The following is a 26,100-nucleotide window of genomic DNA, read 5'->3' as shown; positions in this document are numbered from 1 at the left end:
TTAGTCAGATGGCCAAAAAAGATCAATTTTGGTTTCATCAGACCATAGAACCTTCTTCCAACTGACTTCAGAGTCTCCCACGCGCCTTCTGGCAAACTCCAGCTGAGATTTCATGTGAGTTTTTTTCAAGAGGCTTTTTCTTTGCCACTCTCCCATAAAGCTGCGACTGGTGAAGCACCCGGGCAACAATTATTGTATGCGCAGTCACTCCCAGCTCAGCCACTGAAGTTTATATGCTCTTTGCTTTTATACTCTTTTCCCCTTTAAATAAATGCCAACTTTGCATTTGCCTTCTTTACTACAGACTGTCACATAATTTTCAAAGAGAGTGGTTAATGTGAATCTTCACACTATTCTTGGTGAAGGGTCCCAGCCTGAAGTGTTGATTGTTTATTTCCTTTTATCAATGCTGTCTGATTTCCAACTGCAGAATTTCTTGAGGAGTGTTGATCTGCAGAGGCTTTGGGTACAAATGTTGAGCTGGGAGGATAGAGTAGAGAAGTTATTTGTATGTTTTCCTTCATAGACTGAGGCATTGGGTTCGAATGTTCCATACAAAAGCTTGGTTAGACCACATTTTGTGCTGTCCTGGCACCACACCACAGGATAGATGTGATACCAATCAAATGCAAAAGGGATTAAGAAGAATGTTGCCTGGAATACTGGGATTTATTTATAAGGAGAGATTGGACAGGCAGGGTTTACTCTCACTGGAGACTGTGGAGTCTGCTGACCTTGTCAACATTTATAAAATTACGAGGTATATAGATAGTCACAGTCGTTTCCCTAGCTGGAGGAGTGTAGAACTAAAAGGCATGGGTTTCAGGTGAAAGGGGAGAAATATAAATGGGATCTGGCTGTACATTTTCAGATGGAGGCTGGCAGTTATTTAGAATAAGATGCCAGAGATATGGTAGAGGGGGATACAATTATGCTTAAAGGGATTTTGGATATGTACTTGGATTGGAAAGGCATAGAGAGTTACAGCAAATGGGATAAGCATCATAGTTAATGTGGATGAGCTGAACTAAAAGTGCCTTTTGCTGTGTTGTAAGATGCTGTGACTCTATAGATAAATACAAGTTCAAGAGTTCTGCATTGTTGTAAAGTACTTTGAAATATTGTCAAGTCAAATAAAATGCATTATCAGTTCAAGTTGTTTCTATTATTTGTGACAGGAGTTACAAGTCTTCAGAATCTAAAACATAGAAAGTAGAGCATTACAGCACAGTACAGACCCTTTAGTCCATTTACTCCCAGGGTTCAGAATAGGATTGTCAGAAGGACCTCTTCCCCAGTACTACTGTGCCCTGATACCATCATAAATGCAATGTTGACCCACAGAAAGTGGAATTCAGTGTGATGGAGTGATTCTTCCTCTGGATCTTCCTAAATCTCTGGCTATTTCCAGTACTTAATCTTCTCGGCTTCTACTTCAATCAAATAAATTTTTCCAAAGAAGCATTGCAAAGTTCTTAGATTGTTCTTGAGAACTTCATTAAATTTGTTCTGATTTATGCAGATCTACGGCTGCCTCATAGCAAAACTCGAATGGAGTCAATCTTGCTTTGTTCCATTCTTAATGATAGGCTAGAGGCTGTGATAAATGATCCATACTGCACAATTACAACATCATAACTCCCAGTCGTTATTAGTCAGGCTGAAGTTTCTCATGTAGTTCCAAATCCAGGGACCCATGGAGACACTGCTTCTTTAAACTTCTGGGAAATCTCACAGTTCTCCTGAAAATTATTCTTAATTTTAAAGATTAGTTGCAGAAAACTACAGATCACTTTAGGTCACTTTCAAACTGCGAAGCAGGTTTTAATTATTTGGGGCAGGGACTAATATACTCATCTCCAGAAGGTTGGGTGGAATTAATGAGAATTGAAGCTGATTTAACTGGCTTTACTGTGGAGTTCCTTTCCCAAAACTTAAGGGAGGTAGCATAAAGGCAAAAGCATAATTCTGGAGAAGATAAGAAAGATTACTCATCATGGTCTTTGAGAAGGAGTATTTCTACAGATGGCCAGCAGGACTAATATCACAAACACGAGGAAATCTGCAGATGCTGGAAATTCAAGCAACACACGCAAAATGCTGGTGGAACACAGCAGGCCAAGCAGCACCTATAGGAAGAGATATAGTCGACGTTTTGGGCCGAGACCCTTTGTCAGACCAAAATCCACCAGCATTTTGTGTGAGGACTAATATCATTAATTTTCCACCAAACTTCACCAATCCCTTCCTTCCTCCTTCCACTTACACATCCACTGAGAACATCTTCAGAAAATTACACCCAGGAACAAACACAAGAAATTCTGAAGATGCTGGAAATCCAGATTAACACATACCAAATGCTGGAGAAACTCAGCAAGTCAGTCAACACCTATGGAGAGGAATAAAGAGTTGATGTTTCATGCCGAGACTCTTCATCAGCACATCAGATTCCTACTTATCCTCCCGAGCCTTGGTTCAATCACCATAGAACATAGAATAGTACAGCACAGTACAGGCCTTTCGGCCCACAATGTTGTGCTGACCCTTAAACCCTGCCTGCCATAATACCCCCCACCTTAAATTACTCCATATACCTATCTAGTAGTCTCTTAATTTTCACTAGTGTATCTGCCCCCACCACTGACTCAGGCAGTGCATTCCACACACCAACCACTCTCTGAGTAAAAAACCTTCCTGTAATATCTCCCTTGAACTTTCCACCCCTTACCTTAAAGCCATGTCCTCTTGTATTGAGCAGTGGTGCCCTGGGGAAGAGGCGCTGGCTGTCCACTCTATCTATTCCTCTTAATTTCTTGTATATTAAGAGGAACCATGTTGTTAGAGACTGGGGTTATATGATCCTGCTGCCTGCAGCATGTTCCTCTCTCTGTGACTGGGTACCAAATCTGACTTCCAGGCAGGAAAAGAGGTACATTTCAAATTAAACCTGACAGGATACAGAGAATTTCATATCTGAAATACTATCTCTATTATACTTACCCCATTCTCCATAGCTACATAAACTCTTGGAGTAAATATCCTCAAAGTAATTTATCATATTTATAATATCCCTTTAGAGAGAGGTAAAATTATGTAAGTGCTTATTTTCCTTTCAAAAATTAATTAATCTTTTTTGAAAGAACTTTTCTATTTGACATTTTCACCATCTGCAGAATCTCTTGTGTTTATGATTTAAAATCCAATTGAATGTTGAATGTGAGAGGTACAAGAAGGCTGTGCTGGATGGACTGAACAGTCTTATTTCATCCTTGCCTCCTATATGTGCTTATATAGGTGGGACTTTATAGATAGGCTACATATTAATGGTTACTTCAACGTTACACACCGCATCATAAATGCCACCAATTAGCGTGGGTTAATGAAAAAGAACCATCAACAAAGGGCACTCTCTACATTTCAATTATACTCAGAGGCATAGCATTAACTAAAGCAGACATACACGATAAAATACACAAAATGTACTCATCAGCTTTTATTCTGCAGCTTGCTACTAATACCACACTGAATGAACTGGCAATTGCATTCTCCACATTGATTAGTTAAGTAACAGAAAGAGAGCTTGCCATGTCATTAGAAGTAGCTTTAAAATAAGTCAATATTTATGTCTTTCTTGTTACTGAGCAACTCACGCTCTATATAATTGCAGAAATCTGGAAATCAGCGAGGATGCTTCTTAGAACAAGTGCTTGAAGGCTCCCTGAATATCAAATCACAATTAATGTAAAGTTATCAGATTCATTCACTTTTTTTCTAAAATCATCAGTATGCATTAAATTACAAACTTCAGAACCATGTGTAAAACATGGTTTTACTCGAGAACCAACCTAATAGGTTCACCGTTTGAGGTACATGTTCACAATAGGTTTCTCAGCGGTCTAGTCTCAGACAAGATTTGAATCATGCCACTTGCAACCTTGGGGAAACATCAAACCATGAGCCTGAACTCCAGATGCCATCCTTCCCTGCATCAAAAATATTGATGGGTGCTACTCATTCTTCAAACCAGCTGCCACTGAAATCTTTGTTCAGCTTTTATTCTCTTCAGACCTTTCCTCTTTCGTACTCCTATAATGGATTGACCAGACTTAGTAAATGTAAGCTCATCCAAAACTATGCTCACATGTTCCTTTCCAGTGGTAGAGATTACAGGTTTGGGTGGTCCTATCGAAAGCAACCATAGTCAGTAACTAGACTGTGTTTTGAATGCAATAAGCACTGCAGTAATAGTGAGTCAACCTCCACTGTATTCACAGCCCCTGATTTGCTCTTGGAACCATAGGATTCACAAGAATGACATGGTTGAATTTTTGGTCATTAGTGACAATAACTCAACATTGCCGATTCCATTGAATGTCATGGATATTAAATGAGGCTCTTTCTTGCAGGCTATGGTTGATGAAAAATTCACACAGCGCAAGGGATTTTTCAGTCCATACTACCATGTTATCTCAGTCTTGCCGCAGGCAGCTATGGACTGCTCTTATTCCTGAGGAGTTGCAAATGGATGAAGACCTCAAGACCGTAAGATATAGGAGCAGAAGTATGCCATTTGGCCCATCGAGTCTGCTCAGCCATTCAATCATGGGCTGATCCAATTCTTCCAGTCATCCCCACTCCCCTGCCTTCTCCCCATACTCTTTGATGCACTAGCTAATCAAGAACATATCTACCTCTGTCTTAAATATACACAATGACTTGGCCTCCATAGCCACTCATGGCAAAAAATTCCACAGATTGACCACCCTCTGATGAAAGTAATTTCTCCATATCTCTATTCTAAATGGACACCTTCAATCCTGAAGATGTGCACTCTTGTCATAGACTCCCCCACCATGGGAAGTAACTCTGCCATATCAAATCTATTCGAGCCTTTTAACATTTGCAATGTTTCTATGAGATCTACCCTCATTCTCCTGAACTCCACGAAATACAGCCCAAGAGCTGTCAGATGTTCCTCATATGATAACCCCTTCATTCCTGGAATCATTCTCATGAATCTTCTCTGAACCCTCTCCAATGTCAGTATATCTTTTCTAAAATAAGGAGCCCAATTCTGCACACAATACTCCAAGTGTGGTCTCACAAGTGCCTTATAGAGCCTCGACGTTGTATTTCATTTGCTACTTCTTTTCCCATTCCCCTAAACTATCTAAGTCTATCTACAGGCTCTCTGTTTCCTCAACACTACCCACTCCTCCACCTACCTTTGTATCATTGGCAAATTTAGCCTCAAATCCATAAATCCCATAGTCCAAATCATTGACATTCATCGTAAAAAGCAGCAGTCTCAACACCGACCCCTGTGGAACTCCACTGATAACCAGCAGCCAGTCAGAATAAGATCCCTTTATTCCCACTCTCTGTTTTCTGCTGACCAGCCCATGCTCCACCCATGCTAGTAAATCCCCTGTAATTCCATAAGATCTTATCTTGCTAAGCAGCCTCATGTGCGGCACCTTGTCAAAGGCCTTCTGAAAATCCAAATACAGCACATCTACTGCATCTCCTTTGTCTACCCAGCTTGTAATTTCCTCAAATGATTGCAGTAGGTTAGACAGGCAGGATTTTCCTTTCAGCAGCAAATTCAACAGCAAATATCACCACTTCTAATCCAGAAGTGACTGCAGATGGTGATTCTGGGACGATCCCCTAAAGAACCCTGTTGTGGCAACTAGGAGCTGAGACAAATGATCTGCAACATCCACAACTAACCTCCTTCATGTGAATTATGACCCCATCAATGATGCTCAATGACTTCAGTTTTATTTGGACTCCTTGGTGGCACTACAGGTTAAATACTACCTTGATGTTAAGACTGCAACATCTTTAGAGATTGCATCATACATTACCGTATATCATGTAGGTGTCAATATTACAGGAATAACTTGGCTGGTTGTTGCACAGCTTGGTCCGGAATGCAAGTGTTCAGTACTACAGCCAGAATGATGTATTGTACTTCAGCCTTTGCGGTATGCACCACTTTCATCATAATTTTTTGAAATAATAGAAATGCATCAAGAACATCTGAATACAAGAAAGTAGGAGCATGAGTAGGTTACTTGGCCCTCAAACCTACCCTGCCACTCTATATTCTCACGGCTGACCGAAACCAGGACTTAACTCCTCCTGTGTACCTTCGATCCCCAATGTCCTCATTCTCAGTGTTTCAAAAATTTGTCTACCTCCCCCTTAAATATTTATAATGAACTGGTCTTCATCCTCCCTGGGGCAGACAATTCCAGAGACTGCCCTTAGTTTTAAATTTCCAGTCCTCAACCATCAGGTTCTTGAACCAAAGGGGATAACTTTACTCAACCACACTTCATCATTGAAACGTTCCCATAATCTATGACTCACAAGGACTCTTCATCTCATGTTCTCACTATTAATTGCCTATTTATTTATCATTCTTTCTTTCTTTTTTATTTGCTCACTAGTTGAATGCCCGGAAGGTGTGGTCTCTCATTGATTCTATTATGGTTATTATGCTATTATGGATTTACTGAGTATGTCCACAAGAAAATACATTCAGGGTTGTATATAACATATCCATACTTTGATAATAAATGTACTTTGAACTTTATACTTTGAAACTATGTATCATTATTTGAGATCCTTGCACTATTCAGAATCTACCCTACCGAGCCTCTGTAGGATTTTGTGTTTCAATATATTCTTCTATGCTACAAAAACATACCCAACATGTTTTACTCTTGTAATAGCACAGTCCTCATCCTGTTGAATCTCTTCTGCTTTCAATGCTACTATATCCTTATCAGGTAAAGGGATCAAATCTGTTTACAGTCCTCCAGCTGTGCCCTCACAATTTCCTGTACAAGTTGTCTGAAGAACCAGCTTTTGTGTAAATTGGCATCTTGGGATGGTTTAGTTGGGATGTTCAGTTAGGTCCTCCAATCTGTACTTTTGTGGCTGCAAATCCTTCACTATTTTCATGTCTTGCCTACCTTTTGTTGGGACTGGAGATGTTCTTTGAGCTTTCCCCACTCCATTAGCTTTTTCATTTGTCCAACACCATTTGTGAGTAGTGCTAACAGGTACTGCGATTGGAACTTCCCTTACACTTTCCATGCGGTGTACTTTCAACAGACTGCAAAGAACGTCATGAATGAAGAAAGGTCACAAGGTTCAGAAAGCTAGTGCTTTTCTGCACGGATCAATTCCATCAACTCTAATTTATTAAAGCACTCAATACATTCTCTTTGGGGAAACATTTTCCTTCCTCTCTGGAGCACAACAGACAACTGAGCTTATAAAGATTTGGAGTGAAAAACCTATTTGCTTGTGTTTCATTTTCAGCACTAGATATCAAGTTCCCAGCATACAACCTCATTAAGAGTTAAATTTAGAACATAAGTGTTAAAGCTGCACATTCCAGTATAACACTATATTTCCACAGCACCAACCACAGCCTCGTTGAGCAACTCAGAGTGGCAGGCAACCCTCTTGCATCCAGCACAGAGATGTAATAACAGTATCAGTCAACGTTACAGTATACTGTATTAAACAGACACATAGAGAAAACTAGATGTTTCCATAAGAAAAAATCAGTCTCTTTAATCCAATGTGACAGGATTAATTCTTTCTGTTTTGTACCTGTTTACAAAGGTTGTGAATAAACTGGACAACACTTTTGCATTCAAGTAACTAGTGAATCTGAACTAATGCATCTTGTTTTCACAGCAATTAATCTCAAGTGCTAAATCTGTTCAAGCGGGAGGTACATTACATGAGAGTGACCCCCACAGTGTCAAAGAGAATAGGCGGCAGCCGTAGAAAGATAGAATGCCTGACCAAAAGACCCAACTACTAACTACAGCTACCACTTACTCTTGGGTACACTGCACCAGCAGGTGTGGATTGTGCATCGAACTCTACAGCCATTTGAGGACCTACCAATACAAGAACATCATATATGGCTCAAGTGATCATGCTACCATAATATCAAGTGCTGTTTATTCTGATATTGAAAAACAGATATAACCGGAAGTTTATTTCAGAATCAGAATCAGGTTTAATATCACTGGCATACGCCGTGAAATTTGTTTACTTTGGTGCAGCAGTACAATGCAATACATGAAAATAGAGAGAAAAAGAAAACTGAAAATTACAGTAAATATATACAGTATATGTATAATAGTTAAATTAAATAGGTTCAATAGGTACATATAATGTCAGAGAAATGTACACAATATACATCTTGAAATTCTTTTTCGTCGCAAACATCCACTAAACAGAGGAATGGCCCAAAGAATGAATAACAGTCAAATGTTAGAAACACCAAAACCCTCCCCCCAAGCTACCCCCTCCCATGCACAAACAGCAGCAACGCAACAACTCCCCAACAGCAAAAAAGCATCAGCACCCCCCTACCAAGCACTCAAGCATGCAGCAAAGCATCAATAAAGACAAAGGTCTGCAATACCCCAAAGACTACTCGCTCACCTGGTGTTGAACATACCACAGGCTCTCTCTCTCCCTAATAAGGGAAAAAGAGGTGTCCCTGTTTCACTGCAAAAGGGGGAACATAACAAAACAACTCGCTGATTTATGGTTTTAAACATCTGTTGAGTTGCTTTTTCTGAGCCCTGTGCCTCTAGGTGGTGCTAAAATAGGAAATAAAAATATAGTGAAGGGTTCAATGTCCATTCAGAAATTGGATGGCAGAGGGGAAGAAGCTATGCCTGAATCGTTGACTGTGTGCCTTCAGGCTTCTGTACCTCCTGCCTGATGGCAGCAATGAGAAGAAGGCATGCCCTGGGTGGCGGAGATCCTTAATGATGGATGCCAGCTTTCTGAGGCACTGCTTATTGAAGGTGTCCTAGATATCACAGAGGCTAGTGCCTATGATAGAGCTGACTAATTTGAAAACTCACTGCAGTTTATTTAAGAATATTTCTTTGATCCTATGCAGTAGCCAGTCCATCCCAGATGGTATGTTACCATGATATAATTACCATTCAGACAAATTACAATGGTATATTGTGAATTAGAAACACAAGCAGGTTGTGTTGCTCAGCTTTAATGAAATGGGATAAGGGGATGCTGATTCAAGCACAATGACTGGTATAGAAAATCAATCAGGTTGAATAGTTTATTTCCAGTCAGTATTAAGTCAGAAACACAATGTAAGTCTGGATGGGTTTAGGTGCAATGAGACTGATGAACTCAACATCATCTGGTACAGTTGTAGACTATGTGGCTGTATGTCATGCATACTAAATATTCCCAATGTAATTTCCTGATAGCCATTTTAAAATACTTTAAAAGCTTTTAGGATTCATTTGTTCAAATCCCACCAGAGGGTAGATGACAATGGTTTGCTCTCAAAAGCACATGGTGAAAAAGACCTGCAAAGCAGACTGCTGTCTTCTTCAATGTTTGAAAGCACTGAATGGTACCTTTATGTTTGTCTCCATCACTGGGACACAATGGCTGCTGTGCGTACTATCTACAGAATGCATTAACCCAAGTCTTTCCGGCTGCAATTCTCAAACCTCTAATATCTACAACCATATAAAACAAGGGCAGGAGGTGCATGGCAAATACAACCACGTTAAGTCCTATGCCACCTTAATTTTATATTGTTGAGCCTAAATCAGAATCAGGTTTATTATCAAAGTTCAAATTTCAAAGTAAATTTATTATCGAAATACATATATGTCACAATATACAACCCTGAGATTCATTTTTTTGTGGGCATACTCAATAAATTCATAATAGAATAATAGTCATAATAGAATCAATGAAAGATCACACAGTCTGGATGTTTAACCAGTGTGCAAAAGAAACAACTTGTGCAAATACAAAATGAAAGAAATAATAGTAATAATAAATAAGCAATAAATAGTGAGAACATGAGATGAAGAGTTCTTGAAAGTAAGTCCATAGGCTGTGGGAACATTTCAATAATGAGGCAAGTGAAATTGAGACACATGACATTTGCCATGAAATTTGCTGTTCTGTGGCAACAGTGTAGTGCAATATATAAAGATTACTACCAACTACAATGAAGGTATATTAAAAATAAATAAATAGAGCAAAAGGGTGCAACATAATGAGGTAGTTTTCACAGATTCAGGAACTGTTCAAATAGATGATGGCAGAGGGAACGAAATCCATTTCCTATAGCACAATGAGAGTACCTACAAGAGAAGGATGGCAACTGTTCAAGAACACTAGTCCTCAAATCATCTCAAGGACAATTAGGGCTAGGCTATAAGTGTGTGTTAGAGATCTTGAGGTCCTTTAAGAAATAAGTAATGTCCACAACTAGCCATTAAATATACTGAAGATAGAGGCTGATAGATACTTAAAAAGGAAGGGATATCAGGATCAAGGAAGAGGACGAACAAAATAGAGGTCAGCTATGAATGTCAGAAAAGAATGAAAATGGCATATGGCCTTCTGCTGTTTACTTCTTATGCTTAATAAAATGAATAGGCAAGTGAAAATAATAGGCAATTTTATTGCTTAGACAGAGGGGAGTTGACCTTGACATCAGTAGATAGAATTTTGATTTGTGAGATTTGTGTCAGTGGAATCAAATGTTTCTATGATTGAATTTTAAGAACTCAGTTTGTACTGGCATTCCTGCATCATTTTGTTAATTGTTCCTTAATTTTCATCAGATTCCCTTCATCTTCTACTCATTTTTTTTTTTATGAGAGACTCTACCACCATAGGAAAAGGGTTTTTACTATGTACTCTATCTATCCTTTCATAATTTTGGGACCTCTGTTGGGTACCAATCAGCCTGCAAATTTCCAAGGAAAACAAACCCAAGCAATCAAACACGAGGAATTCTGCAGATGCTGGAAATTCAAGCAACACACAACAAAGTTGCTGGTGAACGCAGCAGGCCAGGCAGCATCCCTAGGAAGAGGTACAGTCGATGTTTCGGGCCGAGACCCTTCGTCAGGACTAACGAAGGGTCTCCGCCCGAATCGTCGACTGTATCTCTTCCTAGAGATGCTGCCTGGCCTGCTGCCTTCACCAGCAACTTTGATGTGTGTTTCAAGCAATCAAATCTCTTTTTATAGTTGAAATGACCCAATCCATCCAACATCCTAGTGGATCTGCTCAAGACTGTCTCCAGTGGAACCACATCACTCGTCTGGTGTGATGACCAGAATTGCCCGTGATATTCCAAATGTGGCCTCATCAATGTTTTGTAAAGTTGTAACTAGACATCTTGGCTCTTGTATATCATGACTGAAGAGGCAAGCTTCCAATAGGGTTCTTCTACCAGTCTGAAATTGACTATCTACCCATTCTGCTACCAAAGCTGATGCCACAAGACAACAAGTTTCATGACATATGTTGGTGATAATAAACTTGATTCTGATCCTCATTCTGCCATAAGCTGGAATTTGTGTACCCAAGGTCTCCAGCTTTATCAACACTCTCTAAGGCCCAAACAATTACTGTGAATGCCCCACCCAAATAATACATTTCAAAATGCATTACTGCATACTTATTAGGATTAAACTTTATCTGCCATTGCTCCACCCATCTTTCTAGCTAATTAATATCATGTATCAACCTTAGGTAATGCTCCTTACTATCTACAATAGTAAGTTTTTCTGTCCTCTGCAAACTTTCTAAACATAACCCCTGCATTCATATTCGACTCATTTATATATACCACAAACCCAAGGATCCCAATATAGATCCATCATTAATCATAGAATTGTAATCATAAAAACAAGTATCCACCACCATGCTGTGCCATCTGTTACCAAGTCAATTTTAGATCCAATTTTCCAATTTGCCTTGGATCCCATCTTTGTGACTAGCCTACCATTCAGGATGTCTTAAAGTCCACAAAACCAATATCCACCAGACTGCCATCATCAATATAGTAAGCTTCAAAAATTAATACAAATATATTTTACTTTTTGTTTATATCTCTGACTTAGATGTCCTTTATAAAATAAAATATCCTAATTTGCTGCAAGATATTTCAGCATGAAAATTCACTATATGAAGTAGAAGCAGATAAAAAATGGGTTATATAGAAGATGTGATGCAAGAGTCCAGAGGCATTTAGTCAAACACACAAATAAGCAAGGACCAAGGTCTGAGATTCATAGACTTTGGAAGTGTGGAAATAGATTAAAAGAACAGGGCCAAACGAAGATCCACAAAGTTGCAAAATTAGTCAGCTCCATCATGGACACTAACCTCCATAGTATCCAAGGACCGATGCCTCAGAAAAGAGTCATCCATTATTAAGACCATAAGATCATAAGACATAGGAGCAGAATTAGGCCATCAGGCCCATCGAGTCTGCTCCACCATTCAATCATGGTTGATCCTTTTTTTTCTCCTCCTCAACCCCAGTTCCTGGCTTTCTCTCTGTAACCTTTGATGCCATGTCCAATCAAGAACCCATCAATCTCTGCCTTAAATACACCCAAGAACCTGGCCTCCACAGCTGCATATGGCAACGAACTCCACAAATTCACCACCCTTTGGTGAAAGAAATTTCTCTGCATCTCTATTTTGAAAGGGTGCCCCCCCCCCCCATCCTGAGGGTGTGCCCCTTTGTCCTAGACTCTCCGACCATGGAAACATCCTTTCTACATCTACTCTGTCTAGGCCTTTCAACATATGAAAAGTTTCAATGAGGTCCCCCCTCATCCTTTTGAATTCCAGTGAGTACAGACCCAGAACCATCAAATGTTTCTCATATGATAACCCTTTCATTCCTGGAATCATCCTTGCGAACCTCCTCTGGACCCTCTCCAATGCTAACACATCTTTTCTAAAATGAGGGGCCCAAAACTGAATAAAATACTCAAGGTGAGGCCTCACAAGTGCCTTAAAAAGCCTCAGCATCACATCCTTGCTCCTGTATTCTAGACCACTTGAAATGAATGCTAACATGGCATTTGCCTTCCTCACCACCTACTCAACCTGCAAGTTAACCTTCAGGGTGTTCTGCACAATCTTACATCTCAGATTCCTGGATTTTCTCCCCATTTAGAAAATATTCTGTACATTTATTTCTACTACCAGGGTTCATGACCATACATTTTCCAATCATTTGCCACTTTCTTGCCCATTCTCCTAATCTGTCTAAGTCCTTCTGCATCCTACGTGTTTCCTCAACACTACCTGCCCCTTCAACAATCTTCATATCATCTGTAAACTTGGCAACAAAACCATCTATTCCATCATCCAACTCATTTATATACAGCATAAAAAGAAGTGGTCCCAACGCCGACCCCTGCGGAACACCACTAGTCACTGGCAGCCACCCAGAAAAGGATCCTTTTACTCCCACTCGTGGTCTCCTACTAATCAGCCAATGCTCTAACTATGTTAGTAAGTTTCCTGCAATACCATGGGCTTTTAAGTTGGTAAGCAGCCTCGTGTGTGTCACCTTGTCAAAGGTCTTTTGAAAGTACTCCATCACTTAACAATTAACAATACATCTTCCCAACCACCGAGGTCAGGCACACGTAGAATGCAGGCGCACTGGTGTGTGGACATGCCCTAGTGCTTGTGAACTAGATCCCAAGGTACAGGTAAATAGCCCCTCTGCCTTGAGGACAGCCTCTGGAGAGCTGAAGGCTACGGGAATAAACCAAGACAGCAAATCCAGAGTGGAGCCCCTAAGGCGGTTGGATCTCATTGAACACCCTTCCAGCAGCTCCTGTAGCCAAGCTGGTGCCAAACGTATTGCTTCATAAAGCTTTCCTTTGGACTACAATGCTGAGGCCAAGAGGGGGATTTTGATGACTGGGCAAATCAGGACCTCCACACTTTCTACCCAGGCTTGTGATGATGATCTTTACCAGTCCATCATTTATTTATATACACACATTCTTTTTCTCTCTCTCCTTTTTCTTCCTCTGTCCCCCTCACTATACCCCTTGCCCATCCTCTGTTTTTTCACCCCTCCCCCTTTTCTTTCTCCCTAGGCCTCCTCTCCCATGATCCTCTCATATCTCTTTTCCCAATCACCTGTCCAGCTCTTGGCTCCATCCCTCCCCCTCCTGTCTTCTCCTATCATTTCGGATCTCTCCCTCCCCCTCCCACTTTCAAATCTCTTACTAGCTTTTCTTTCAGTTAGTCATGATGAAGGGTCTCGGCCCGAAACGTCGACTGTACCTCTTCCTAGTGATGCTGCCTGACCTTCTGCGTTCACCAGCAACTTTCATGTGTGTTACTATTACACAGTTCCCTTCAATACCACAATTAAGTTAAACTTCATCACATTCACAACAGCTCTGGGCCTGTACTCAATGGAGTTTAGGAGAATGAGAAAGAGTCTCACTGAAACGTATCAAGTATTGAAAAGCCGAGGTAGAGTGGATGTGGAGAGTATACTTCCTTTACTGGGGGAGTTGAGGACCAAAGGACCAATTTGTAGAAAACATAATAATCTTCTGTTGAATTTTAGCCATATAACACAGGCCCATTTCTGAGTCTTGTGTGAGAATAATGCTATAAAAATTCAACATTACAATAAAAAAAATCTAGAAATATTTCCTAAATTACACAAAGGAGCAGTTTAACTATACAACTCTATATCATGAAGCCTTTCCAACTACACTCTAATTAAAGGGTAATGTTACATTATTTTTATTACTGTTTCAACAGAAACATGCCTTCTGTCCATGAAGGAAATACAGCTAATAAAATAGAAAAACAGCAGTGTGCAAAGGTCTTAGGCACAAAATTATGAAGATTGCATGCCTAAAGCTTTTGCACAGTACTGTATTTGTCAACATGGAACAGAGAGTGAGTTTGTAAATATGGCGGCAACAAAGGATGACAAGGGTGAGAGTCACAAGTGGCAGAAAAGGAGTGCTGGGGCAAGGGGTGGCACAGGCACAGACCCACCAAGCTCTGAGTCACCAAGCAAGGTCATTTGATGCTAGGTAAGTGGCTTATTGATCACTACAAAATGTCTGTCTGTTATTTCCCACTCCCTCCCCTCTCCCTTCCCCTTTTCCCAGCTATGATTCTCCTCTCCCTGCCCCCTTCCCACTCTCATTCCACAATAGAGACCCATGTCAGGATCAGTTTTATCACCTCTCACATATGTCATGAAATTAGTTTTTTTTAGTGGCAACAGTACTGTGCTATACAGGAAATTACTGCAGTACTGTGCAAAAGACTTAGACACCTTAGCTATATATACATATACAGTGGCATGCAAAAGTTTGGGCACCCCGATCAAAATTTCTATTACAGTAAATAGCTAAGTGAGTAAAAGATGAACTGATTTCCAAAAGGCATAAAGTTAAAGATGACACATTTCTTTAATATTTTAAGCAAGAAACTTTTTTTTATTTCCATCTTTTACAGTTTCAAAATAACAAAAAAAGGAAAAGGGCCCGAAGCAAAAGTTTGGGCACCCTGCATGGCAGTACTTAGTACTTGCCCCTTTGGCAAGTATCACAGCTTGTAAACATTTTTTGTAGCCAGCTAAGAGTCTTTCAATTCTTCTTTGGGGGATTTTCGCCCATTCTTCCTTCCAAAAGGCTTCTAGTTCTGTGAGATTCTTGGGCCGTCTTGCATGCACTGCTCTTTTGAGGTCTATCCACAGATTCTCAATGATGTTTAGGTCAGGGGACTGTGAGGGCCATGGCAAAACCTTCAGCTTGCCTCTTGAGGTAGTCCATTGTGGATTTTGAGGTGTGTTTAGGTTTATTATCCTGTTGTAGAAGCCATCCTCTTTTCATATTCAGCTTTTTTACAGATGGTGTGATGTTTGCTTTCAAAATTTGCTGGTATTTAATTGAATTCATTCTTCCCTCTACCAGTAAATGTTCCCCATGCCACTAGCTGCAACACAAGCCCAAAGCATGATCAATCTACCCCCGTGCTTAATAGTTGGAGAGGTGTTCTTTTCATGAAATTCTGCACCCTGTTTTCTCCAAACATACCTTTCCTCATTGCAGCCAAAAAGTTCTATTTTAACTTCATCAGTCCACAGGACTTGTTTCCAAAACACATCAGGCTTGTTTAGATTTTCCTTTGAACCTTCTGAATAGAACTTTTTGGCCACAGTGAGTTATTTTAAGACTGTAAAAGATGGAAATAAAAAAAGTTTTCTGCTTAAAATATTAAAGAAATATGTCATCTTTAACTTTATGCCTTTTGGAAATCAGTTCATCTTTTATTTGCTTAGCTATTCACAGTAACAGAAATCTTGACCGGGGTGCCCAAACTTTTGCATAGCACTGTATACATATATATATGCCTAAGACTTTTGCACAGGACTGTATATTCTTTCTGACCAATGCTAGTGTACTTTATTATTAATTTGTAAGAAAAAGTTAAATGTATTAAATAATTGGATCAGTGAATCCAACAGAAGTTTAATTCTTTTAGTACACAAAAAGTTAATTATAATTCTTGTGTAATGAGAAATAAAAGTATTCATCCTTCAATTGTGTCTTTCATCCAGTGTTCTTATTATTTTCAATTTTCAGGTTAATCCCAATGGATTAAAGCTCACATAGCGACATGTCAGTGCTGGCTGTTGGTGACGGCAAAGCATAACTCGAAAAGTGAGCAATGCTCGCAGAAATCCCCAATGCTAAAAAATTGTTGTAACCGGTGGCTTCAGATATCATTCAAGGAAGGAACTTAAATTGGATTGAGGGTAAAAATTACGGAAATGTCATGATAAATTGATGTTATATTCATAGATTATTAAAGACACCATACATTGTTACAAGATCAAAGGCCTTTCCAATTGAAACACAAATACAATTGGTTTCTTTGAAAGACCTTATGGTCTTATGGCGTCACATAAAAATTCTGTGTCTAGTCCTTTCTACAAATTCTTCACGCTTACCAAAAAGCTTAATTCCCACAAGACCACTGAGAATTTGTATACAGTATGTAGTCGGAACAATTTGTTCAGAAGAACCTTGTTGACCAATCTCTGTGTGGGACTTTACTCAGTGTTCTGCAAATCCAAAAGCCACAGCCCCACTAGATCTCCCTTATGAGTCCCATCCTCCAAGAACTCCAGCAGAACAGTTAAACATGATAACTCAGGGCTGTGTACGAAGCTCCCTACTTTACTCTCTGTATACCCATGACTGTGTCGCCACCCACAGCTCCAAACTGCCAATTAAATTTGCTGACATTCACTGATTAGCCTAATCTCAAATAATAATGAGGCAGCCTACAGAGAAGAAGTCGTCACCCTGACACAGCGGTGTCAAGAAAACAGCCTCTCCCTCAATGTTGCTAAAACAAAGAGCTGGTTGTGGACCACAGGAGGAATGGAGACAGGCTGACCCTTATAGTCATCAATGGGTCTGGGGTTGAGAGGATGAACAGCTTTAAGTTCCTTGGCATAAGCGTCACTAAGGATCTTTTGTGGTCTGTACATACCGGCTCTGTGGTGAAAAAGGCACAACAGCGCCTCTATCACCTCAGATGGTTGAAGAAGTTTGGTATGGGTCCCGAAATCCTAAGAACTTTCTACAGGGGCACAATCGAGAGCATCTATATTGGCTGCATCACTGCCTTTGTATGGGAACTGTACTTCCCTCAGTCGCAGGACTCTGCAGAAAGTGGTGCGGACAGCTCAGCACATCTGTAGGTGTGAACTTCCCAGTATTCAGGACATTTACAAAGACAGGTGTGTAAAAAGGATCACTGGGGACCCGAGTCACCCCAACCACAAATTGTTCCAGCTGCTACCACCCAGGAAATGGTACCGCAGCATTAAAGCCAGGACCAGCAGACTCTGGGACAGCTTCTTCCACCAGGTCATCAGACTGATTAATTCATACTGACACAACTGTATCCCTATGGTGTATTGACTGTCCTGATGTACATACTATTTATTATAAATTATTATAAATTGCATATTGCACATTTAGATAGAGACGTAACAAAGATTTTTACTCCTCATGTGTATGAAGGATGCAAGTAATAGAAACAATTCAATTCTTTTTCATAAATCCATAGTGACTCTGTTCAATCCCTTTTTTCTTTTCAAAGTGTTCTGTTATTACATCCTTCATTATATTATAAGTTCTATATTGCATTTTTCTTGCTGGAGACATTGGACCAATCGGTCGATAGTTCCATGGTTTATTTCTCCATTTTAAATAGTAGCGTCATATTTGCTGCCCTCCAATTCCATTATCCGTAAACTTTTAATGATGATAACGAGAGTGTGCTTCATCACCATAGCAACTTTTTGTGAAACTGTGGGATGTACATCATCAACTTATTGGAATTTATCTTCTTTTAATCTCACTAATTTCTCCAGTGCAACTTTTGCAAAAATCCTAAATTCAATCTGTCCATTTTCTCATTACATCCTGGTATATCTGGTTAGACTTTGGCATTATCTTCCATGGAGACAGCTACCCAGTTTAATTCTATTTCCCATTCCCATTCCGACACATCAGCCCATAGTCTCCTCCATTGAGGTAATGAGGCCACACTCAGGTTGGAGAAGCAATACCTTGTATTCCCCCGGGTAGCCTCCAACCTGATGGCATGAACATCGATTTCTCGAACTTCCAGTAATGCCACCCCCACTTCACCATTCCATATTCCCTTTTTCCTCTCTCACCTTATCTTCTTGCTTGCCCAGCACCTCCCTCAAGCGCTCCTGCTTCTTTTCATGGCCTTCCATCCTCTCCTATCAGATTTCCCCTTTTCTAGCCCTCCTCCTCTCGGTTTCACCTATCACCTTGTGTTTCTTCCTTCTCTCCCTCCACTTTCTTACTGTGACTCCTCATCTTTTTTTTCTCTAACCCTCATGAAGGGTTTCAGCCCGAAACATCGACTGTACTTTTTTCCATAGATGCTGCCTGGCCTGTTGAGTTCCTCAAGCATTTTGTGTGTGTTGTTCAAAGTTGGTGTTTATTTCCCTTCATAAATTCTCAGTCTCTTCCTCTAACAAACCTAGATTTGTCCTTGCTTGTCTTTTTTTAACATCTTTTTGTAAGCTGCTGGTTGGAACTAATACAAAATATTGCAAAATATTTTTAAGGCCAAAGTAGATAGATATCTGGTAAGCTCAGGATACTGTCATGGGTTGACAGAAATGCAGCGTTAAAGTTACAGTCAGAGCAGCCATGATCATATTTAATGACGTAGCAGGTCTGAGGGGCAGCATTGCCAACAGCTTTTCATCGTATGCATGCTCATATGTCCCTATGGCACTGTCCATGTCCTCTTCCACATAGCTCAGTATAATATATACATGACACCACCTTATATTTAGAAACAAACAGGACTTCTGCCTCCAAGATACCAGTTCTCTACAATGGGTTAATTGAAAAAGTTGAACAACATAAGATAAGAGCTATGTTGCAAAATTCTATTGTGAAATGATGACCATGTAAGTTTTTTTTATGTGCCACAACTGTCAGCCATTCCCAAAGTGCAGACAGTAGGTAATTCTGGAAGTGGCCTGTTTGCATAATAGTTTATTTTCCTAATATATCAACACACTCACACAAAAACTGCAGCTGTGTTCCATTTATCTTCTTTCCTTATTCATTTTCCTGATCTGTCCTATTTAAGAACCTCCTTGTCTGAAATATGCGTCCAATACTCTTCACATTTTTGAAAGCTTGATTTTATTCTCCTTGGCTTCTAGCTTGTCCTTAGGCATTTCCTTTATCTGAGATTCTCCGGTCACTGCTACTAAAATACACTTACCTCGGTGGTTATTGAAGCTTACTGCCTGACGTCCATTAGTGCGCCACGCAATAATTCTTTGGAGTACAGATAAACTTCTCAGCCACATCTACATAGTTCCGGCACAACTCCTGTGTTCGGCGATTTTTCATACAACTCTCATATTGACCCAAGTCCTGAGATACATCCTGCTTCCCATCCTTCATGCAGTTCAGGAGTTGAACTCTAAATGTCTTTGCATCTTCATTAACCCTGAATCTTACAAAGTACTTTCCATTTGTATTGTATGATTCCTACTCCCATTTCTCCTGATGGTTTGAGAATATCCAAAATAACTGTGCTCAAGTCAACCTTAAAGTCTCATGATCAGTACAATATCAATAAATCTCCTGAAGCATCAAACTTTTTGAGTATGTCTGGTACCTTACAATCATACAATAACCTTGAATGTCAGGAGGATAAATGCAGTGGAACAGTGTGATGGAACAACTAATGAAGGACATAGAGCTTATCATGTTCATTCTACCTGATCCATGAACAGCTTCAAAACAAGACTTCTGAGATGGTAGATTTTAAAGCAGTTGATGGTTTTGCTTCATTGACTAATAGTTGGTTTACCAGCATGTTTATTTGATGAGAGGAGGTTATTCTCAAATTTGATTAAAAGTTGACAATCTATTTTATGGATTCTAATTTGACACAGAAGAGACAAATTAAAATCCATTAATACAGACAGCTTGAAGTGTTGGTGACAATTTTTGATCAGATATCACCACAGACGCTCAAACATGAGCAACCTTTAAAAAGGAACTGATTAAGGCTCTAAGATTTAGATCTATGTTTTATTTTTATTTCTTTAGAGATACAATTCAAAACAGGACCTTCCAGCCTGCCAAGCTGTGCTGTCAGACAACTACTGATTTAGCCCCAGCCTCCCTGTGAGTTTCTTCCAGGTGCTCCAGTTTCCTCTCACAGTCCAAAGACTTACCGATTGATTAGGTCATTGTAAACTGTACTGTGATTAGGCTAGGGGTAAATCGACGGTTCCTGGGAGGTGAAGCTCGGTGGGCCTATTTCGTGCTGTATCTCAATAAATAACTTCTAGGACAATTTATAATGACCAATTGCCCTACTAAGCGGTACATCTTTGGACTCTGAGAGGAAACCAGAGTAGCCAGACGAATCCCCCCACCACACACAACAAGGGTATACAAACTTTTATTACAGAGGACCCTGAAATTGAACTCCAAACTTTGATGCCCTGACCTGTAATAGCATCACACTATCCATTATGCTAGCATGGTCCCCTGATATTAGATAGAGCCAAATGATCTATGGATTCAAGAACTCAGGCATATGTGGGTGGTTCACAAACTTAACTATTCAGCAAAATAATGATAATCCAAACAAGTGCAAATAAACATGTGATTTTTGGTCAGAAAAAAATGCTGCCCTCAAAATGTTGGTAATTTATAAGGACTACTGCTAAGTTTGGTTAAGACTAGACAGTAATGTATTGAAGACTTTACTTTAAAGCCAATACACAGAAAGTACATTATTAAGGTTCTGTTTGAGAATAGTTTTAATCATTTGCAATTTCTCCACTCCTTCTGAGAAATAATGAACTTTCCTGAACTTTCCTCAGGGAGCTTTAGATCTTAACCATACCACCCTCGGCCATTTTACAACTTAGCTGGACAACGTGTAGGAATAAAGTTTGCCTGACAATGAGCTGTATCATAGATGTTCTTAATCCTATATTAATCCAACCTTGATAGGTGCACACAGTATAGCACATCAACCACCATCATAGATAATGATAACACAGCTGACAATTGATTCTGGGTTCTTCAGAACATATGTCAAATTGCTAAGCTGAGTGATGGCCTTATCCTTTAACTCGATTCACAGTTCACAGTACATTCCGAGGTAAAGGAAACGCATGAACTGTAGGCTTAACATGTTAAATGTGGCATAGACTCACCTCCACAAGCTTGTTAGCGTGCTCACGGAAGACTTGTGCATATTCCTTTACCTCCTTCTCGTTGCCACTCTTAGCTGCTTCGATCAGAACCAAAAGAGGAACATTTGTCTCCAGAAAGGAGTCAGAGATGTGATCCATGACGGCCTTGCGAAGCTTTTGAGGAAAAGAAAGGAAAATGACATTACTAATAACATTATGAATTACAAAAAGAAAAAGACATATGCTTATAAAAGTTTTGTCTATTCAAAAATTTGTTCTCAATGAAATGAAAACCATGTTTAATGCTCAGCTTAGTACTATTACATGAAAGTATCAAGGTAAATTTTGTATTAAATTGAAGTCCGCTATTGGAAATAATATGAAGATTTAGCCTCTTGGTCAGTGGCAGCCCTCACATCAGCCGCTGAACACCCAGACAAACTAATTAACCTCAATACAACACAGATCAACCAGAAACCTGAGCAGAGCTCCGTGCGATTTATGATTTTCCATCCACTCTGTTTCATCAACATTAACAATAGTTAAAACCACAAATAAAACAACTTTAATTATTTTCATATTAAAATCTTTTTTATTAATTATTATTGAAAATCAACAACAAAGAAAAATACATCAAAATAATCAAGACAACATATCCAACAACTTCAATTATAATAAAGTTCAAACTGCAGGTTTTAGAAATAATTCTTTAAAAAAAGTATTCATATGGTAGACCACATATTGTGAATTATGCCCATAGTACTCATCAGTTCAGCCAAGCTAAACAAATTACTTCTGATGTCAATGACAATCTATTTATCCTTTCCTCATGAATATTTATTGTTGGAAGTTGCTATGAATTTTTAGATTCAGGCACTTACTATTTTTTTTGCCATGTAAAGGTAGACATTGATTCACTGGCCAATGCAGAATATATCTTATGTGAGTTACAGGCATCAGAGAATTGTAGGCAGTGCACCTGCTCACCCCATCTAAACCTCAGCTGCGTGCAGACTTAATACAAACTGTCATATAGTTCCAAGCCTAAGCATTCTCAGATCAGGAATATACGTTATCAAAATGTAGCTCGGAATATAGCTCCACATTAACTCCTCACAAACACAGGACAGCATTTGCAAATCCTACATAATCCACACTTGTGGCCACACTCGGTTCTCACTGCTGCCATTGAGAAAGAGAATCTGGACCCTGAGGTCCCACATCACCAGGTCCAGGAACAGTTATTACTCTTTAGCCATCAGGCAACTGAACCAATATGGATAAGTTCATTTATCCTAACAGTGAACGGATTTCACAACCTATAGACTCACTTTCAAGAACTCTACAACTCATGTTCTCGATATTAGAAAAAAAACATAGAAAACATAAAGAACCTACAGCACAATATATGCCCTTCAGCCCATGATGCTGTACCGAACATGTACTTATTTTAGAGGGTTACATATAGCCCTCTATTTTTCTAAGCTCCATGTACCTATCCAGGAGTCTTTTAAAAGACCCTATCATATCTGCCTCTACCACCGTCGCTGGCAGCCCATTCCACACACTCACCACCCTCTATGTAAAAAAACTTGCCCCTGACATCTCCTCTGTACCTACTTCCAAGCACCTTAAAATTATGCCCTCTCGTGCTAGCCGTTTCAGCCTTGGGAAAAAGCCTCCGACTATCCACACGATCAATGCCTCTCATCATCTTATACACCTCTATCAGGTCACCACTCATCCTCCGTCGCTGCAAGGAGAAAAGGTCAAGTTCACTCAACCTATTCTTAAAGGGCATACTCCCCAATCCACGTAACATCCCTGTAAATCACCTCTGCACCCTTTCTATAGTTTCCACATCCTTCCTGTAGTGAGGCAGACAGAACTGAGCACAGTACTCCAAATGGGGTCTGACCAGGGTCCAATAAAGCTGTAATGTTACCTCTTAGCTCTTAAACTCAATCCCATGGTTAATGAAGGCCAATGTACCATATGCTTTCTCAACCACAATGTCAATCTGCGCAGCAGCTTTGAGTGCCCTGTGGACTCGGACCCCAAGATCCCTCTGATATTCCACACTGCCAAGAGTCTTACCATTAATGTTATATTCTGCCATCATATTTGACCTACCAAAATGAGCCACCTCACACTTATCTAGCTTGAACTCCATCTGCCACTTCTCAGCCCAGTTTTGCATCATATCAATGTCCTGTTGTAACAGCCCTCTACACTATCCACAACACCCCCAACCTTTGTGTCATCAACAAATTTACTAACACATTCCTCCACTTCCTTCCTCATCCAGGTCAATTATAAAAATCACGAAGAGTAGGAGTCCCAGAATAGATCACTGAGGCACACCACTCGTCATCGACCTCCGTGCAGAATATGACCCATCTACAACCACTCTTTGCCTTCAGTGGGCAAGCCAATTCTGAATCCACAAAGCAAGGTCCCCTTGGATTCCATGTCTCCTTACTTTCTCAATAAGTCTTGCATGAGGTAAATACCTTGCTGAAATCCATATACACTACATCTACTGCTCTACCTTCATCAATGTGTTTAGTCACATCCTCAAAAAATTCAATCAGGCTAGTAAGGCATGACCTGCCTTTCACAAAGCCATGCTGACTATTCCTAATCATATTATACCTCTCCAAATGTTCATAAATCCTGCCTCTCAGGATCTTCTCCATCAACTTAACAACCACAGAAGTAAGACTCACTTGTCTATAATTTTCTGGGCTATCTCTACTCCCTTTCTTGAAGAAGGGAACAAAATCTGCAACCCTCCAATTCTCTGGAACCTCTCCCATACCCATTGATGATACAAAGATCATTGCCAGAGGATTAGCAATCTCCTCCCTTGCCTCCCATCGTAGCCTGGGGTACATCTTGACAGGTCCCGGTGACATATCCAACTTGATGCTTTCCAAAAGCTCCAGCCCATCCTCTTTTTAATGTCTATATGTTCAAGCTTTTCAGTCCGCTGTAAGTCATCCCTACAATCGTTCCAATCCTTTTCTGTAGTGAATACTGAAGCAAAGTACTCATTAAGTACCTCGGCTGTCTCCTCCGGTTCCATACACACTTTTCCACTGTCACACTTGATTGGTCCTATTCTCTCACGTCTTATCCTCTTGCTCTTCACATACTTGTAGAATGCCTTGTAGTTTTCCTTAATCCAGCTCGCCAAGGCCTTCTGATGGCCCCTTCTGGCTCTCCTAATTTCATTCTTAAGCTCCTTCCTGCAAGCCTTATAATTTTCTCGAATGTACACCACGGTTCCTGTACCCTACCATCCTTTCCCTGTCTCATTGGAACATACCTATGCAGAACGTCACACAACTATCCCCTGAACATTCTGCCATACATTTCCCTGAGAACATCTGTTCCCAATTTATGCTTCCAAGTTCCTGCCTGATAGCCTCATTTTCCCCCTTACCCCAGGGGTCCCCAACCTTTTTTGCACCGTGAACCGGTTTAATGTTGACAATATTCTTGTGGACTGTCCGACCAGTGGGGGGTGGGGGGGTGTTAAACACGACCGTACTATAGGTGATAAGTCAACTACATTCCTTATAAGTGGATAATACACTCAATTTTGTTTCTAAAAGGGTTTATCTAACAAATTTAATATTAAGCACACAGCACATATTTTCCCCGTATGACCATATAAAATCATTGCAACTCCAATATCGCTGAATCAATGGGAGCCCTGGGCTTGTTTCCCTGCAACAAGACGGTCCCATCAAGGGGTGATGGGAGACAGCGATACTTGAAGGGGATTCCTTATGTCCAGTCTATTCCGCAATTTAGTTTTCGTTGCATTCATTGCAGAAAAGCCCGCTTCGCAGAGATATGATGTTGGAAATTGGAGCAATATTTTCAGTACTTTCGTGGCTACCTCAGGATATTCAGCCTTGACTTTGATCCAGAATGCCAGCAGAGATGTTATGTCAAACATACTTTTCAGCCCACCGTCATTTGCAAGCTCGAGGAGCTGATCTTCCCGCGCTGACATGGATGACGCGTGGGTATGACCTCATGTGCGTTCAAGTTCCAACAGTGAGCGTGACAGGGAATGAGGAAAGGCGCAGTTGACTCATATCATTTCATATCGCCAAATCATATCGTTTCCTCGTGTCCTGGTAGCACATGCTTTGCGGCCCAGTACCAGTCCGCGGCCCGGTGGTTGGGAACCACTGCCGTGCTCCAATTAAATGCTTTCCTAACTTGTCTGTTCCTATCCCTCTCCAATGTTATGATAAAGAAGAGAGAATTATGATCACTATCTCCAAAAAGCTCTCCCACTGAGAGACCTGACACTTTACCAGGTTCATTTCCCAAAGCCAGATCAAGTATAGCCTCTCCTCTTGTAGGCTTATCTACATATTGTGTCAGGATACCCTAACGAACACACCTAACCTACTCCACCCCAGCTAAACTCT

General features: G+C 40.2%; 1 protein-coding gene across 1 annotated transcript in view; it reads right to left on the bottom strand.

Moving 5' to 3' along the window:
• The window catches only part of ctnna2 (catenin (cadherin-associated protein), alpha 2), a 1,304,830-nt gene that overhangs the window by 542,250 nt on the left and 736,480 nt on the right, over nt 1-26,100 (bottom strand). Inside the window, exon 9 of the mRNA XM_072254800.1 lies at nt 21,668-21,820. Coding sequence (XP_072110901.1) covers nt 21,668-21,820 — 153 coding nt within the window. The remainder of the gene's footprint in view (nt 1-21,667; nt 21,821-26,100) is intronic.

This window comes from Mobula birostris, chromosome 4, assembly GCF_030028105.1.
Source record: "Mobula birostris isolate sMobBir1 chromosome 4, sMobBir1.hap1, whole genome shotgun sequence".
NCBI classification, from domain to species: Eukaryota; Metazoa; Chordata; class Chondrichthyes; order Myliobatiformes; family Myliobatidae; genus Mobula; species Mobula birostris.
This window is presented reverse-complemented; position numbering and strand designations above follow the sequence as displayed.